Consider the following 14,649-nt stretch of genomic DNA (forward strand, 5'->3'; position numbering starts at 1 on the left):
GACAGGGAGGTGGGACAGTTTGCTGTTTTCTGTGACTTCCAGGGATAAAAGTCAGCTTCCTCTTGCTTAAGACCTACATGAATAAGTCCTAACAGGGAAACAGACTACAGATTTCTTTCCTCCCTCTGCATGTTTGTATAAATCTCGATACTCTACAACAGCACTAGTGCAGGGGAAGAGCAGTCTTCATCTCTCCCCTGTTGCAGAATTACACACTGAGAACAAGTATGAAACCATGGGAAACTTCAGCCTCTGGGAAGCAGAGGAACCAAAACCTTCACACCCAAATAGCAGTGAGGCACGTCACATACTCCAGCCACTCCAAGTTCCCAGCATTTTTCACCTGTCGGCACAAGTATGTGGGGTTCTGGCTGTTTGCCCCGATGGCTGGGCCCTGGTGCTCAGCTGCCTGGTGAGCCACTTTTGCTCACTTCCTCACCCTTGAACAAGGATTTCCCACTGCCCCAAACCGCAGCTTTGGCAAAGGATTCCCTTTAGGCTGCTCCAATGCTGAGAGTCAGTAGAGGTCCCAGCTTGCTGCTGGGATCCCCTGAGGCCCTTGCTGCAGCTGCACCTCCCTTTGCTGAAGCCAGGCAGCCCCACAGGACATGCTAGCACGGCTGCAAGGAGCAAACCTGGCTTTAGACGCGGACACTCAGCATGGCTGCTGGCTGGCTGAGGTGTGCAGATTTGCCTGTGGCTCCTATCACTGCTCTGGATAGAGCAGCTCACCTCCATCGGCATAGAGCCACTGGAAGGGCCAGCAGTGCAGCATGAGTGCAGCTTGCTCCGCTGCTCCAGCTTCTGAAAATAGTCAGCCAGGTGCAAAGAGTGAGGGAAGGTATTCCTCTTCTCCTGCAAGAGTACATTATGCCAGTTTTCATATTATATAGCGCAGATGCAAGCCAACTCTTACTCTTGCTTGAGAATGAATTGCTTCAGTAAGCCACACTAACCCTCTAGCTTCTTCTCTTTCCTCACCATCCTCACAAAAAATCAGTGGGTGCAATGCCAGAGGGAAGAAAACACCAGTCTCTGAATGGCTATTTTGCATGAAGCCCCTTTTTCCCCTCCCTGGCTCAGGTCAGTGGCTCCTGTTCCACCCAACAGGAGACTGGCTCTTCCTACAGCTGAGAGCAGGACAGCTGGCCTACAGCTTTCCAGGAAGAATGCAGAGGCTGCAGAGGGATTTCAGTTGGCCTGAAGTGGTTCAAGAAGTGCTGAAAGCAAATCTTCCCCTCACGGCCCTCGTGTAATCCACAGCAAGGTCAGATTTCTCTGGAGTAACAAGGCTTGCAAACTGTCAGTAACACGTAGAGACAGACTTAGCTAACACAATTTAGAGAAATTGCTGGTAAATGAAAAGGTATCATTGATCAGTCCGAGGGAATAATCCTCATATAAGACTATAAATCATTTGGTTTGTCCCTTTATTGTGCCTAGGATTAAGTTGTACAAATTCTGGAAACACAGCATTTGACTTCCTCTCTTCAAAGAAACTACACACAGCTGACCCAAAAACTCCATGTTTGCCGTCACATGGGAGAGCCAACACTAGGATTTTTCCTACAAAATTGAGTAAAACCCTGAGCCTGCTTATCTTTGGACTAAATGCCAGCATGATAGCAGAACTTTGTGATACTTTTGTGTTCCCAGGTCTTCTGCAGAGCCATTCTTATCAGGGGCCAGAGTTAAATTTCTGTAGCAATATCAGGTTGTTTCATTGCAGAACAACGCATGTTTGTGTTTATCAGGGCCTCTGACTGCTGTGGGTATCTCGCCCTCTAATCCATCTACCCTGGAGTGTATTTGAACATTCCAGTCCTCTGAGGAGTTCTCAGGTAGCTGAAACTCAGCAAGCAAATACACAGCTGCTGGGGACTTTCAGTGGTCCCTGGGGATGCCGGCGGCCCCGTGCCGTGTCCCTTTCCCGGACTGCTGGCAGGTACCGCTCAGAGCAGCGATCTGAGCGCCCAGCGAGCGGCGGGAGCGGCACAGCTGAGGCTCTGCTGCCGGCGGCCCGGGAGCCCTCCAGCCCTTTCAAGGGAGGGGTGAAGCCGGCCACGGGCTGCTCCAACTCTCAGGAGCGGCGGCGGGGCTGCCGGCGGGACAACGCTGCTGTTGTGGCTCGTGTTCGTGCGCGGCGCAGTGGCCGCCGCTGTCCCCTGCCTGTCCCGCATTCCCGCTCGCGCCCGCAGCACGTGCACGCCCGGCCAGCGCGAGACCCCGGGGGCGGGGCCGAGCGCGCGGCGCCGAGGGGGCGTGGCCGTGGGGGCGCGTCTGAGACCTCGCGGCCGGCGGTGCGTGCGCGCGTGCGCGTGGAGAGGCGAGGGGAGAGGGAAGGGGGGGAAACACGGGCCGGGGGAGGGCGCGGCGGCCCCGCGTGACGACCCCCGCGCCCATTGGCGGAGCGGCCGCCACGCGGCGCGGCGGCGGGAGGCGATTGGGCGGTTGCCGGGCGGGGGCCGGGCTCCCCCCTGCGGCCGCTCGCGCGAGGCCCGTGCTCGCCGCGCGCAGGAGGCGGCGGGGCGGTCGCGCGGCCGTGGGGGCGGGCGGGGCCGCGCGCGGCCGGGGCGGGGGCGGCGGCGCTGAGCCCGCCCCGCGCTGCGACCCGCCCTGCGCCCGCCTCCCCTCCCCCGGCCCAGCCCGGAGCCGCGCAGCCGGGGCCCGGCGGGGGAGCTCCGAGCTCCATGGGCAACACCGTCACCTGCTGCGTATCCCCGGACGCCAGCCCCAAGCTCAGCCGGGCCCGCGGCGGCGGCGGCGGGGCAGCGCCGGGGCCCGATCGCTGGGCGGACGCGTACCAGGCGGCGGCGGCGGGCGGCGGCGGCGGCGGCGGCTCGGGGTCGGCGGAGGCCGAGTCGGGGGACTCGGATCCCGGCGGCGGCGGCGGCCCCCACCTCCAGCACATCAGCGACCGGGAGTTCCCGGATGGTGAGCGGCGAGCGGGCGGGCGGGGAGCGCCGGGCACCGCATCCCCGTCCCCTCGGTGCCCCCGCTCCGCCCGGGTGGGCACCCGGCGGGCACTGGCGGCCCGAGGCGCGGCCCCTTTGTCCGGCGGCGGGGGCAGCGCGGTCCCGCCGGCCCCGCGGGGCTCGGCCCGCGCCGCACCCCAGGCAAAGTTCCCCGTGGCTGTCACGGCCCCGGCGAGGCGGGGGTCGGGCCGGGACCTCCGCCCGCGGGACAAGCCTGGGGCCGCTCGGCGAGTCCCCGCCCGGGCCAGGAGTACCTCCCCTGCCCGGCAGCGCCCGGCCCTGTTCGGGTCCCGGAGAGGAGCTCGGGGAACGAGAAGAGAACGTGGCGGAGCCCCCGGGTGCTCCTGGCTGGGGTGGAGAAGCCTGGCTGCTCGTTTCTCCTTAACTATGGAGTCGTGACTCGGTCGCAGTGTTCGGGCAGATCGCAAAAGCTGCTGCATTTCCAGTCTCTGTTGAACAGGAGGAAGGAAGAGGGTGTGTGGGGAGCAAGGGAATTAAGAATTACAAAGATTGTGTGCATATGACATCACCGTGGCTGGACGTGGGTAATTTGTACTCTGGCTGTGCAGGGTTGTAACTGTGGACTCATGACACTGGCGTTCCTTGTCGCGTAGCGCTCGGTGTTCCCAATTTGCTTTCCCTGGATTCATGGGAATGTACGTGTGTGCCGCTCAGATTCCTTGCAGTTCCACCCGGAGCAGTGGTACCTCACAGACTGGCTCTGTAAGGCATCTCCTCCCGAGCCGGGAGAGCTGCAGGGCTGTGCTGCGGGAATTCCCGAGACATGTAACAGGTTCAGGGTGCTCCTGTCTGGCCGGGCGCTGCTGCAGCCGCACGGTGCAGTCTAGCACCTCATGATATTCAAAACTTACTTTAATTAACAAACATCTTGCTGTTCCTCTTCGCAATCATAACCACACCTATGCGAAGTATATTCCCTTGGAAAAAGATAGGATGCCTGACATCTTTAATGTGCGGTGCATGCAATAACAATAATCACTGTAATCCATACTCTTCTTGAACTTAAGAAATTATTTTTTTTTGCTGTCAGACTCACTGCAGAAGAGTGTCAGGAGACCTTCAGAAATGGAATTATTAAACTTGCAGGGTTCTGCACAGCACCATATGGTGCAGCTGTTCCAGAAATGAGATGGAACAATCAGCCCCTTGGATCCCCTCTGAGACAGCTGTGCAGTGGTAGAAATTATGTTCACTGCCTAAGAGAAATAAACCTTTATTTTTGCAGGAAGATTATTACAGAACTCTCTCAACTCATTAGGGGAGGAGGAGCTAAACTCTCTAAAGATTCTAATAAGCCAAGCAAAAATGCCTAAGCTGAACAAATCTCCTCAGGAATAAGTGTTGTGTTTGTTTGAATCTTTAGTATGTGATCATGTCAACTGTGCTGAGTAACAGATTTAATTGTGAATTAATCCATGTTTCAGGACTGGCCTTGAAGTAGAGAAGTATTTATTTTTTTTGAATTTGCAAGCCTGAATAAGAGCATATAGTCCAAGAATAAGATAGTAGCTGTCACAAATTTTACTTTTGTGGCTATGAAAACTTTAGTCTTGAGACAGGAGATAATCCTAAAATTAGAACTGCATAAGAAGTATATGTTTAAGATGATTTTAAAGATCACTTTTACAGTGGTATGTGGGTCACTATTGCCCTCCAAAGTTGATCTGCTGCAAGTGATAGATGATATTTGAAGTTTTCTGATTGATATAACTCTTTAGGGGTACAGAAAGTATCAAAGTTTGATACCTTTATTAAAATAAAATTCTGAGTAGTCAATCTTAAAACTTCTTGTGTTAATTTTTGAATGTTACAAAGCACTCTCTGGATAGAATTGAAGCAGTTGATTTGAAAATGTAAAGCTTGATTTGTGAAGTCTGAAATCAAGTGTTATGGTACAGGCTTTATGAAGAAGTTAGAAGTGAGACAGTTATGTGTTTAATACCTTCTACAAAATAATAAATCTATAATAGACCAGATAGCAATGCTTATTCCTCTTAAACTCTAGGATGTAAAAGCTGTTGGCATACTCAAACCAAGCAAACAGCCTGCATGTTTCTGTGCAGTTGACTACTGGAAAGTATAAGTTTCCCTTGGGGGATAAAACATATCTCTGTAATTGATTATTGTATAATGTCATAGGCTAGCTAAGATGCAAACTTAGTCCATAATGAGAACCTACTGACTGCCCTTTTCTTGAATCCTTTGGCAGGGAGAAAGCTGCAAGGAAAAAAGTCAAGATCATTTTGGCTATTTTTGTTCCATGTTCTTCAGTTCTAGGAGTTTCTAAGAAAACAGCTAAATATATCAGAAAGCTTGCATTGAAGTGGGACGGAGATGCTTCATTCCTTAAATTTCTACCTCTGCATTGTTTGTTGCCCTAAAGTCTGTCTCAAGTACTTTTTGCGCTTGTTTTGCTAAAATTGAATGTTTTGGTTGTATCAGGAATGCAGAAATTACCAACTGAGCTTTGGACTTTTTATTTTGTGTTGTTTCATAGCTTTGTGTTGCTCTTTCATAGCAAGTGGAATGTGTTCCTCGCAGGTCTGTGCTCTTAAGTGAGGATTATTTTGTAGCTTCTCCAGCACTCTCCTTAACAGATGCTACTTTCCAGTCAGCACTGCTTAGATTGTCTGTATCAGATCAGAACTAAACAAGAAAATTGTCACTTTCTTAAAATGGTCAGATTATGATGTGGTATTTATGGTTGACTAAAAAGCAGTGGTAGGTGGAATGGAGGTAAAACACATGGTAAAACTGAAAGTTTGATGTTTCAACAAAGGTTAATTCAAACAGGAAAGGTTTGTCAGATCCTCTACTGAGAGAATGTAAAGCATGACCTTGTATTTTATGGGTCTCAAGACCCTGAGCCGTAAACTGGTGCAAACTTTCTTTGAATGAGAAATAAGCCTGTATTTGTGGTTTGATATGCTAAGCCAAGATGGATTAAGTAAATGGAAATAAACATAGCTTTGAAAACAGAAGTTTCTTCCAAATAGGTTCATGCCTATTGCTAATATTAAATATCAAAGTCTGCCATGAAAATAAAGCAGCTAGTTGACTTTTCAGCTGAGCATTAAGTGTTCCCTAAATCAACAGTTCAACACAGTTTGAATTGACCAAAAAGGCTTTCCTATCTAGTTTTAGTAATGGTAGCTCTTTGATCTTAGTGTGCCATTTGGGCTGTGGTGATTGGTTTGGTGTTTGGTTGTTTGGGTTCCCCCCCCCCCTCCCCCCCCAAATGAGTGTCTGCTAATCTTTATTTTGGGCTTCCTTTTTTTTTTTTTTCCTGAGATTTTTTTTTCTGGTTATTTGAAGGAAGACCTTACAGCTGACACTTTCTTGCTAGATCCCTATGTTTAAACATAGATCTACTTTTTCAAAAATTCTTTTATCCCTGGATAAAACTAGAACAAGACTTTGCTTGGCAGATGTTTCTCACTTGCACTGGGAAACATCTCCCTGCACTGCTGCTGCTTGCTAAGTTTGAGCAGAGGTTTGCCTGATTCTCTCAAACCAAGGAGAAGAGTGTTGCCCTACTGAAGTGGTGGGACAAAGGAAGTGTCCAGTGGTGAAGGAGCTGGTACCCTTACCTGAATAACTGGGGGATGGAGAATGACGAGGGAAAAGACAGTCAGGGATAAGAGGGAACAGCATATGGGATCAGGAGAGGAGCTGAGTGGGATGTGATCATCACACACAGGTTAGATGGGAAGGGGACTTTGAAGAGGAGAATTGATAGGAATGTAGTAAGTGAGGTTTACCTGGCTTGTGCCTAGAGTAACTTGAAAGCTTCAGGTTGCCTGCATGCTGCAGTTATTAAACAGTGTTGAAGATGAACAGATATTTTGATACATTGATTGTCTGTGATCTGGTTGTCTATAACAGCTTGTCTATAAACCTCCTTGCACAAGGTCTAAATACTGTTCATTTGTTTCTCTTATATAATTTCAGCTTATTTCAGGCATGTGGGTGGAGGTTTTTTCCTATTTTTTTTTTTTTTAGTTCAGGGTTTTTTTGTTGTTGGATGTTTTTTAAATCCTAGTTAAAATGTTAGTTAAGTTAAAACACTTTGGTGCAAAGAATCAGTTTTTTGATGCCAGCAGCAGTTTTCATCACAGGGAAGATTTAATCATCTTGTGTTGGTTTTTGTGCCTCTCTATTTGAAGATCTGTAGCTGCATAGGTTGACAAATACTGTTGTCTATTTGGACAAACATGAAGACAGAGGTAAAAACCAAATGATGGTCTGGTGCCTTTCCTTAGTGTTCCCTCTCCTTTTTTCGTTGTAGTTTTTCCTAGTAGACATGAGTTTTTCACCTACCTTGGACTCAGTCTTGGCTCCCCATATGTCAATATCCCTTTCCAAAAACTGACCAGACATTCATTACAAAGGTATTTATAGCAGTTGGAGATAGTCTGTGGTCTTGACAAATATGAACTATTGGACCTTCTGTAAGCCTGAAACACCTTCCGTGTTGTTGCCTTAAGAAGCTTGATGCCATGGCCTCTAGAAACAATCTGCGAAGTACCTGTAGTGGAAATGACTGAATCCAAAAGTCATGCAGAAACAGCCATGAAACTGATCTACAGATTTGGGAACTGGAAATAAAATAATTCATTGCTGCAGTATAGAATTCGTATTTCTGTTCTTATGCTTGGATGCTGCTGGCAACTAAAGAATCATCTATCCTTTTTTCTTTTGAATAAGTCTTGGAGACTTGCAGCAAGCAAGTAAACCTTAAGTTTTTAAGAGTAGTTGATATAGAACATGAAGCTCATGTGGAGGAATACTGATTTGTGTTTCTGGTGTGTTTCTTCAGGCTTTCAGCATAACAGGTATTGAAAGGAAATATAGAATCAAGGGTGTTGATGAAACTTATAGAACTAAGGAAACAAATTCATTTTAATCTTTACCTTTTTTAAAAAACTGGTTCTGTGTGACTTACCTTTAGCATCCTTTTCCTCTGCTGGCTTTCTTTAGATTTGCTGTTTTCCCTCCTACCTGCAGGGTAGATGTTGTAGAACAACAAAAGTTCTGTGGCTAAAAGTATGTGTTCTTTCAAGAGTGATCATTGTGGTGAGGTCATACCAAAAAGCTGACTAACAGGGGAATGAACTCTTGCACAGCCAACAAAACACAAAACCCTACTCCTCCCAGATTCAAACTGCACATTAAATGAACATTCCTAACAATGTTTCTTCCACATACAGAGAGAAGGAAGATGTTACTGTGGGAGGCAGGAGGGAAATTCTACCAAACATTAAGAACCCAGACCTTGCATCTGGAGATCCTTGCCAGCAAGTTTATGTTGAGATTTTTAAACCTATCTGTTTTTTAATTCATTATATCTAGAGTTTAAATGTACACTTTTATTTCACTCACCAGAAAAATAATGTTTTCAAGAAGAAAACTCTGAATGTTTTGATTTCAATAGATAAGTGAGGAAGTACTGACATAAAAAACTTGGTGCTATTTATTTAAATGTGTAGTAAAGGCAGATTAATAAAATTGAAGATTCTCCTTGCAGGTGATGTGAATATCAGGATTACCTTGTCAGGTAGGATTCTACAATATTTGATGAGCTTTTTGTGTATATCACAGCTTTGCTTCTGTTTGGAGTTCTGAAAAGGTCTCGAATCAAACATTGTTGATTTTTTTCCAGTGTGAAAACTAACACTGGCTTGTTAGGAAATGTGTCAGTGAGGCTCAGGTAATAAACAGCTGAATGCCAGTATCTTTCAAAGACTAAAAAAAAGCTTTTCTCTAAAGCGCTTGGACATGTTTTGTTGCATGGGTAGTTGTTTTTCTTTTACAGAACAAACTGCAGGTAAGGTCCAGGCTTCATCTGAAGTTTGCAAATGTGAGCAATTGGAAGAGGTGAAAAACATACCACGTGCCAGTCCATCAGGTGGCATGTGACACCAACAAACACTGCAGTGTGTCTGGTCACCTGCAGATACTACCTGAGACTGGAATTTCTGGTGCTCACCTGTTCTGCTTTCTGAACCATGGCTTGGAAGTAAGGCAGAGAACATGTGAGGAGTTGTTATGGGAAAGCTTACTCTTGCTGTTGTCAGCATAGATCTAAGATTCTAAAATTGGGTTGCTCTTTAATGTGTACCAAAATTTTTGGTTTAGTTGGTGGTTCTTTGAGGGTTTTTTTGTTTTGTTTTGGCTCATCAGTTAGAAAATTAGAGCTGTGGACTTCAACTTTAGCCTCTGGTGATAGTGAATTGTGTTATGTGTGAAGGTCGGTGTGGGGAATAAAAAGTGACAGCATAGAGCTAATTCTTTCTCCTTGTCCTTTAAATGGTCCTAAATTAAATGCAGTACAGGAACACATCCCTAGCAAAATGTTAGTTACTTCTATGATCTAGCTTGTGAGCTACTGTTTTCCTTCTAGTTCAGAAATAAAATCTTAGGGGCATCTTGTTTACCACTGTTTTAACTTGTCCTGCTTTTGCTGTAGAATTTGGGGCACTCCTGGTACCCTGCCTTGGATAAAATCTGTAGAAGTGCTTATAACCTTGGCAGGTACATCAGGAAACATGTGGAAGCCTCCTGGGCTCCGTTTGGTCCCAGCAAGGATGGTGGTTGTGTTGTGTGGAACAGATCTCTCAGCCATGTTTCCCCAGCAGGGGCTGTGAACGGGCTACAATAGGATCATGTTGGAATGTCCTGTGGAGGCTGTAGAGAGTGGTGTGGATCCTCCTGCACTTTGAGAAATGAAACAACATGTATTAATATGATACTGATTTTTTTTTAAGCCACAGAAATTAAGAAATTGCTTAAACCATACATAGTCTCCAGTACTTAATATATATTCTGCACTTTACTTTCTAAATTCTTCTGATTTTAGTAGCAAATTTGAAATGTTTACTGTGTCAGTTTCTCCAGCCCAGCTCTGGAGTGTGGTGCAAAAGAGTGAATAATTTCTTTCTAATTAAGAGAGCTTGTTGTATATAGAAGTAATTTCTGCATCCTTCCAAAACATCAGTGTGTCCTTAGATATGTGCTGGGTGTTGGTAATGATATTACTTTTTCTCTAGTACTGCCATAAAGATTAACTGATAGCTTTTAAATAGCTTTAAAACATCTTTCTGTGTCTATTGTGTAAATTCACAGTATTTAGAAATAATCTTTTAACAATCTTTTAACAATGAGAGTTGCAAATGGAAAGCAACCTATGCATTCTGGGCTCTTTTGTGCAGTTGGAGTGGCTGAGACGAATAAGCAAAGCAGGTTAAATTTAGAAACTGGAGTTGTAACTTTCCTAAAAGGTTTTGGGAAAAGAATTAGAGTAACATAATGTGAAGGAGAAATAATTTTATATTGAATTATTGTTAGGAATAACAGACTTTCTGAAATGGATTGGCAGATTTGTTCATCTAATTTGTTACAATTTTTACATCTTTATTGAGAGTGTTAAGTGGCTTGCATCTTTATAGCATAAGGTAATGAAATAAAAGGGAAACTCAAGCATTAGTCACAGCTAGTAAGTCATTGAGCAAGTGACAAAACGCAATTTACAGCAAAGATTATTGTATCATTTAATGCTTTAAATATGTGCTGTATCAAAATGTTACTGCTGTCTAAAACAGCAAAGGATGGGGCTAAAACTGTTGAAGGAATAGTTTATTGTTCTGAAGCAGTAAAATTATCAAAGGGCTGCTACTTAGTGACATCTTTGACGGGATTTATTCACGGGATAATACATGTAGCACGATGCAATGTGTAAAATGTGTTTGTAATAATTAGAAGTCGGCCGTGGAGGTGTGTAAACCATAGATAAGTAGCTACCATTATAAATTCCTAAAACCTACACACATTCTTACATGGCATGGATAAAAGTAAAATCTTCATGGGGATTTTGTGTTGTGGAAAGGATGTAAGATCTTGAGCCAGGGCAGAGGATTGCTTTTAAAATGGATGTGATGTGTCCTGTGGGGGGCTGTGTGCGCACAGCAGCAGCAGAGGTGGCTGAGAGTGTCTGAAGTGCAAGCGAGCTGCAGGGGACTCCTCCGAGGGGGAACGGTGCCAGAGGGAAGCAAGTTCAGGCTTCTCTCTGCCCCACTTGGAGTCAGGGTTGGTTTGACAAGCTTGGTAGTACACATGAGTAAATGGCTCTGAGAGATGCAGAGAAATAAGGGTGAAGGTTGTTTTTAACGCACTGTTCTCAGGTGAAGGGCCCTTGTGTAGCAGCATTATTGTTCTGCCCTCAGTCCTAATTTCTGGTGGTGATCTTCCCTTCTCACCTTTTTTTCAGTGAGTGTGAGGGTCTGATAAAGTGTTTTGATTTCTATTGAGTTAATAGCCTCTAGAACAAAAATGTTCTGGAGCTGTCTTGCTTTTTATATCATTGTTGTTCCTCTCATTTCTCTTCTTCTTGTTTCTGCATGTTTTAATTCCTATTATTCCTGTTTATCCTGTGGCATATATGCTTTCTTTTTCTGTTAGCTTTCTGTGAAGCTTGACTTTTCTGTCATGCAACTTCTGCTGCAGCTTTTACACAAGAGTTACCCTTACTTTCAGGGCTAGTATCTTGGCTTTGGACTCATAAGTGCTACCAGGATGAAGTATTAGGAGTTATGCTTGGTTGGGAGTCAAATTGTTTGCAGACAGATTTATCTCTTCCTCTGCCTTTTGCTGTTGCCCATTATATTTTACCTCTGCTCATGCCCTTATCTGCCTCTTGCCTTATGTTTCCTTCATCAGCTGTATTGCTGTTGCTTTTTGGTATTTCAAGAGCAACACTGGCAGTTTAGGATGAGCAAATCACATGACAATTTTTTCCATTGCTTAGAAAAAAGCATTGTCCAGGGAAAATGGCACAGGCAGGATGGTTAAAATTCTCAGGCAGCTTATAAGGGGAAAGCTATAGGGAGGTGGTCTGTTAAATACATTTCTCTTTGCAGTCTCTTGCTAGACCAAAGCAGGTACCCTGTGTCTGCTCGTGCCACGTTATCCTGGAATAACAAACCCAACTGCTTTTCACCCAGCTTGGTCTTGATCATTTCTGGTGGGATTTTGTACTGGGAGCCATGTGATGTGTCTTGAACTTCATTAACTTAACTCTGATTGTATAATCTGTGCTGTGGATTTAATGTGCTGTGGGTGATGATACACCTGGCATCATCCAGCAGAAAGCTCCTTGTGTCTGGCAGAGCCATCATGGAACTGGAGCCAGTGAGGTCTGCGATCCTTTCAGTTCTGTTCCTCTCCTTAAATGTGTACACTGCCGGGTTCAGGGGGTTGACTCATGTGGCCTTGTCAACTTTGTGTCCCTTGGTGCCTGCTGTACTGCTGTGCATCTTCTTGCCTGGAATGTCAAGAAGATATTGCAGACACTTCTTGTCTGGGATGAAAGTTGGTTATATTCATTCTCGTGCTTTTAGTCCTAGACCTGATTTCTAACATGTAAGGGACATGGATATAAGGACTGGCAGAGCACAAGAAGAGGCAGAAACAATGTAAGAAGTGAGCATTAACAAGTCACATGGTTTCAAAGTAAATCAAAACCATAGGGAAGCCAAGATAGTAGTGAATTTATTTTTTTTTTAATGAGGTGAGGGAAAATGGGTGTTATCCTGAAAGTCTCTTCCCTGGGAAAAAAAGCATCTGTCCTGTTTAACATTTATCAGTGACCTGGAGGAGGTGATGGAGGATACCCAAATTGCAGATGACAGCCAGCAGTCAATGTGCTGGAGGCTGCATATTCAGAGGGACACTGGGCCAGCACCAACCTTAAGAAATTCAGCAAGGAGAAACACAGAGTCCTGTGTTAGGAGTTACTGACTTCAGTAGCCCTTTTCCTTCAGTTTTCCTGTACTTTTTCCTCCCCAGTTTTCCTTGCTGCCTTTCCCTAAATATGGCCCAAGACTTGTACAGTCCTACAAGCCCTTCCCTACCATTCCACAGTGAATCTCATAGCTCTGTAGGCATTAGTCCCCCTAATGGGAAAGGTGATCTAGGCTCTATGGACCCTCATTGGAAGTTTTCAAGGCTCAGCTCGGTAAAGCCTTGAGCAGCCTCATGTTCTACTGAAAGCTGATTCTGTTTTCAGCAAGAGGTTGAACTCGAGACCTCTGAGACCTCTAACCTGACTTACCCGGTTATTCTAAAAGTTGCTGCTGAACTGTAAATAAATAAGTTCTGAGTTGTTTGCTCTGTTTGCATCATAACTTGCTGATAACAGTCTGTATTTTAAGTCTGCATATTGCAGTCTTTTTTGGTCTGTTGATGATACTTCAGTTACTTGTAGGCTGGCAAAATATTTCCACTTCTGAATCACTGTTTGTGTTGGGTTTGTTTGTTAGTGCAGTGCCAGCATTAAAAGCTGTATACTGTCTCTTAAAGGTGATTTTGTTAAATCAGTGTTAGAAACTTGCCAGACCTGTGGACAAGTTTTAAACAAGTTATAGTATTTTGTTAACATGTTACAAATGGTACTTAAAATGTGGCAATATGGTGTGCTATTGCATGCTGGACTTTTATTTTTTCAGAGAGAATCAACTGTGTGTCAGAAGAACATGAGATATGAGCTGTGAGCAAATTTCACTCTAGGGCATGTAAGCCAGGACTTACATTTTAACTGTATGAATAAATTCAGGTATCTGTTCACTGTGTGCTGTGAATGAGCACAGTAAGGTGACAATAGAAATACTGGTTTTGTAAATGAGCTTTTTAAATCTTCACAAGATGGTCTGCTTTCATGGCTGACTCTGGTCTTTTTGAGAGGAAGGGGGAATTCACTTTTGAACAGTCTTGGTGTTCCTAAACAGATGTTGGCTACATTACTTAAACAGTAGAGATTCAAAATAACCGTGGTCCACATCCTGGACCAGTGCCAGAGCAACAGGGTTGGACTAAGATCAGCAGTACTGTAAAGCCCAGTACTTGGAAAACACGGAGGTCTGGATGGCAGTGTTGTGCACCAGTGGGAATCTGGAATGAGAACTTCTGGGAACTCGTGTACTTCTGCAATTACATTCCCTTGCTGATGCATGGGGGCTGTGGCTATGTTGTGGGGAGGTGCACAAACATTCACACAGTCAAAACTTCAGCACCCAGGCAGTTTGTGGTTTGGCAGGGTTCTGTTGGTTGGGTGCATAAAAGATTATGGTTTTTTAATTAAAAGTTGATGGCGATTCTTAGATGGCTTTGCTTTTTAGGGGTGTGGCAGCTGTGTTGGTGTTCCACCTTGAACACTTACAAGTGCAAGTGCTCATGCACGAGTGTGTGTGCTTGTATGACTGGCATGGCATAAGAATGACACTGTAAATGTGTGCAAAATTGCTCTTTCCAGGACTTAGAGGATCACACTCCTAGATTATTCTGTTCATGTGTTCACATAAGTCACTGTGTCTGTAGCATGACTTCCTCAGAACAGCTGTTTCTTCTGTCAAAACTAAGGCAGCTCAGAATTTCATCATGATGGTCACAGTTTCATCAACAAACTTTTGTGATCACTTCCATTTTAATCTAAGGGAGTAATATATCCTCTTCTAATGCCATCACTGCTCTGTTGTGGCAAAGGATTAAGGCAGTTATTTCATTCTTCAATAACTCTATTTTAGCTTTACATGGTTTTATTTGAAATTCCCAAAGAACTGAATAGTGTAAGCTCCATGTTTTGATATTTATCAGCATTGTA

The 14,649-nt window shown here is 44.9% G+C and overlaps 1 protein-coding gene across 1 annotated transcript in view; it reads left to right on the plus strand.

Moving 5' to 3' along the window:
- Nucleotides 1-2,690: 2,690 nt before the first annotated feature.
- Nucleotides 2,691-14,649, plus strand: part of CCNYL1 (cyclin Y like 1) — a 32,540-nt gene continuing 20,581 nt past the window's right edge. Inside the window, exon 1 of the mRNA XM_005519891.3 lies at nt 2,691-2,934. Coding sequence (XP_005519948.1) covers nt 2,691-2,934 — 244 coding nt within the window. The remainder of the gene's footprint in view (nt 2,935-14,649) is intronic.

Source organism: Pseudopodoces humilis, chromosome 8 (genome assembly GCF_049639895.1).
Source record: "Pseudopodoces humilis isolate 2021_Gansu_Grassland_sample_001 chromosome 8, ASM4963989v1, whole genome shotgun sequence".
Classification (NCBI taxonomy): domain Eukaryota; kingdom Metazoa; phylum Chordata; class Aves; order Passeriformes; family Paridae; genus Pseudopodoces; species Pseudopodoces humilis.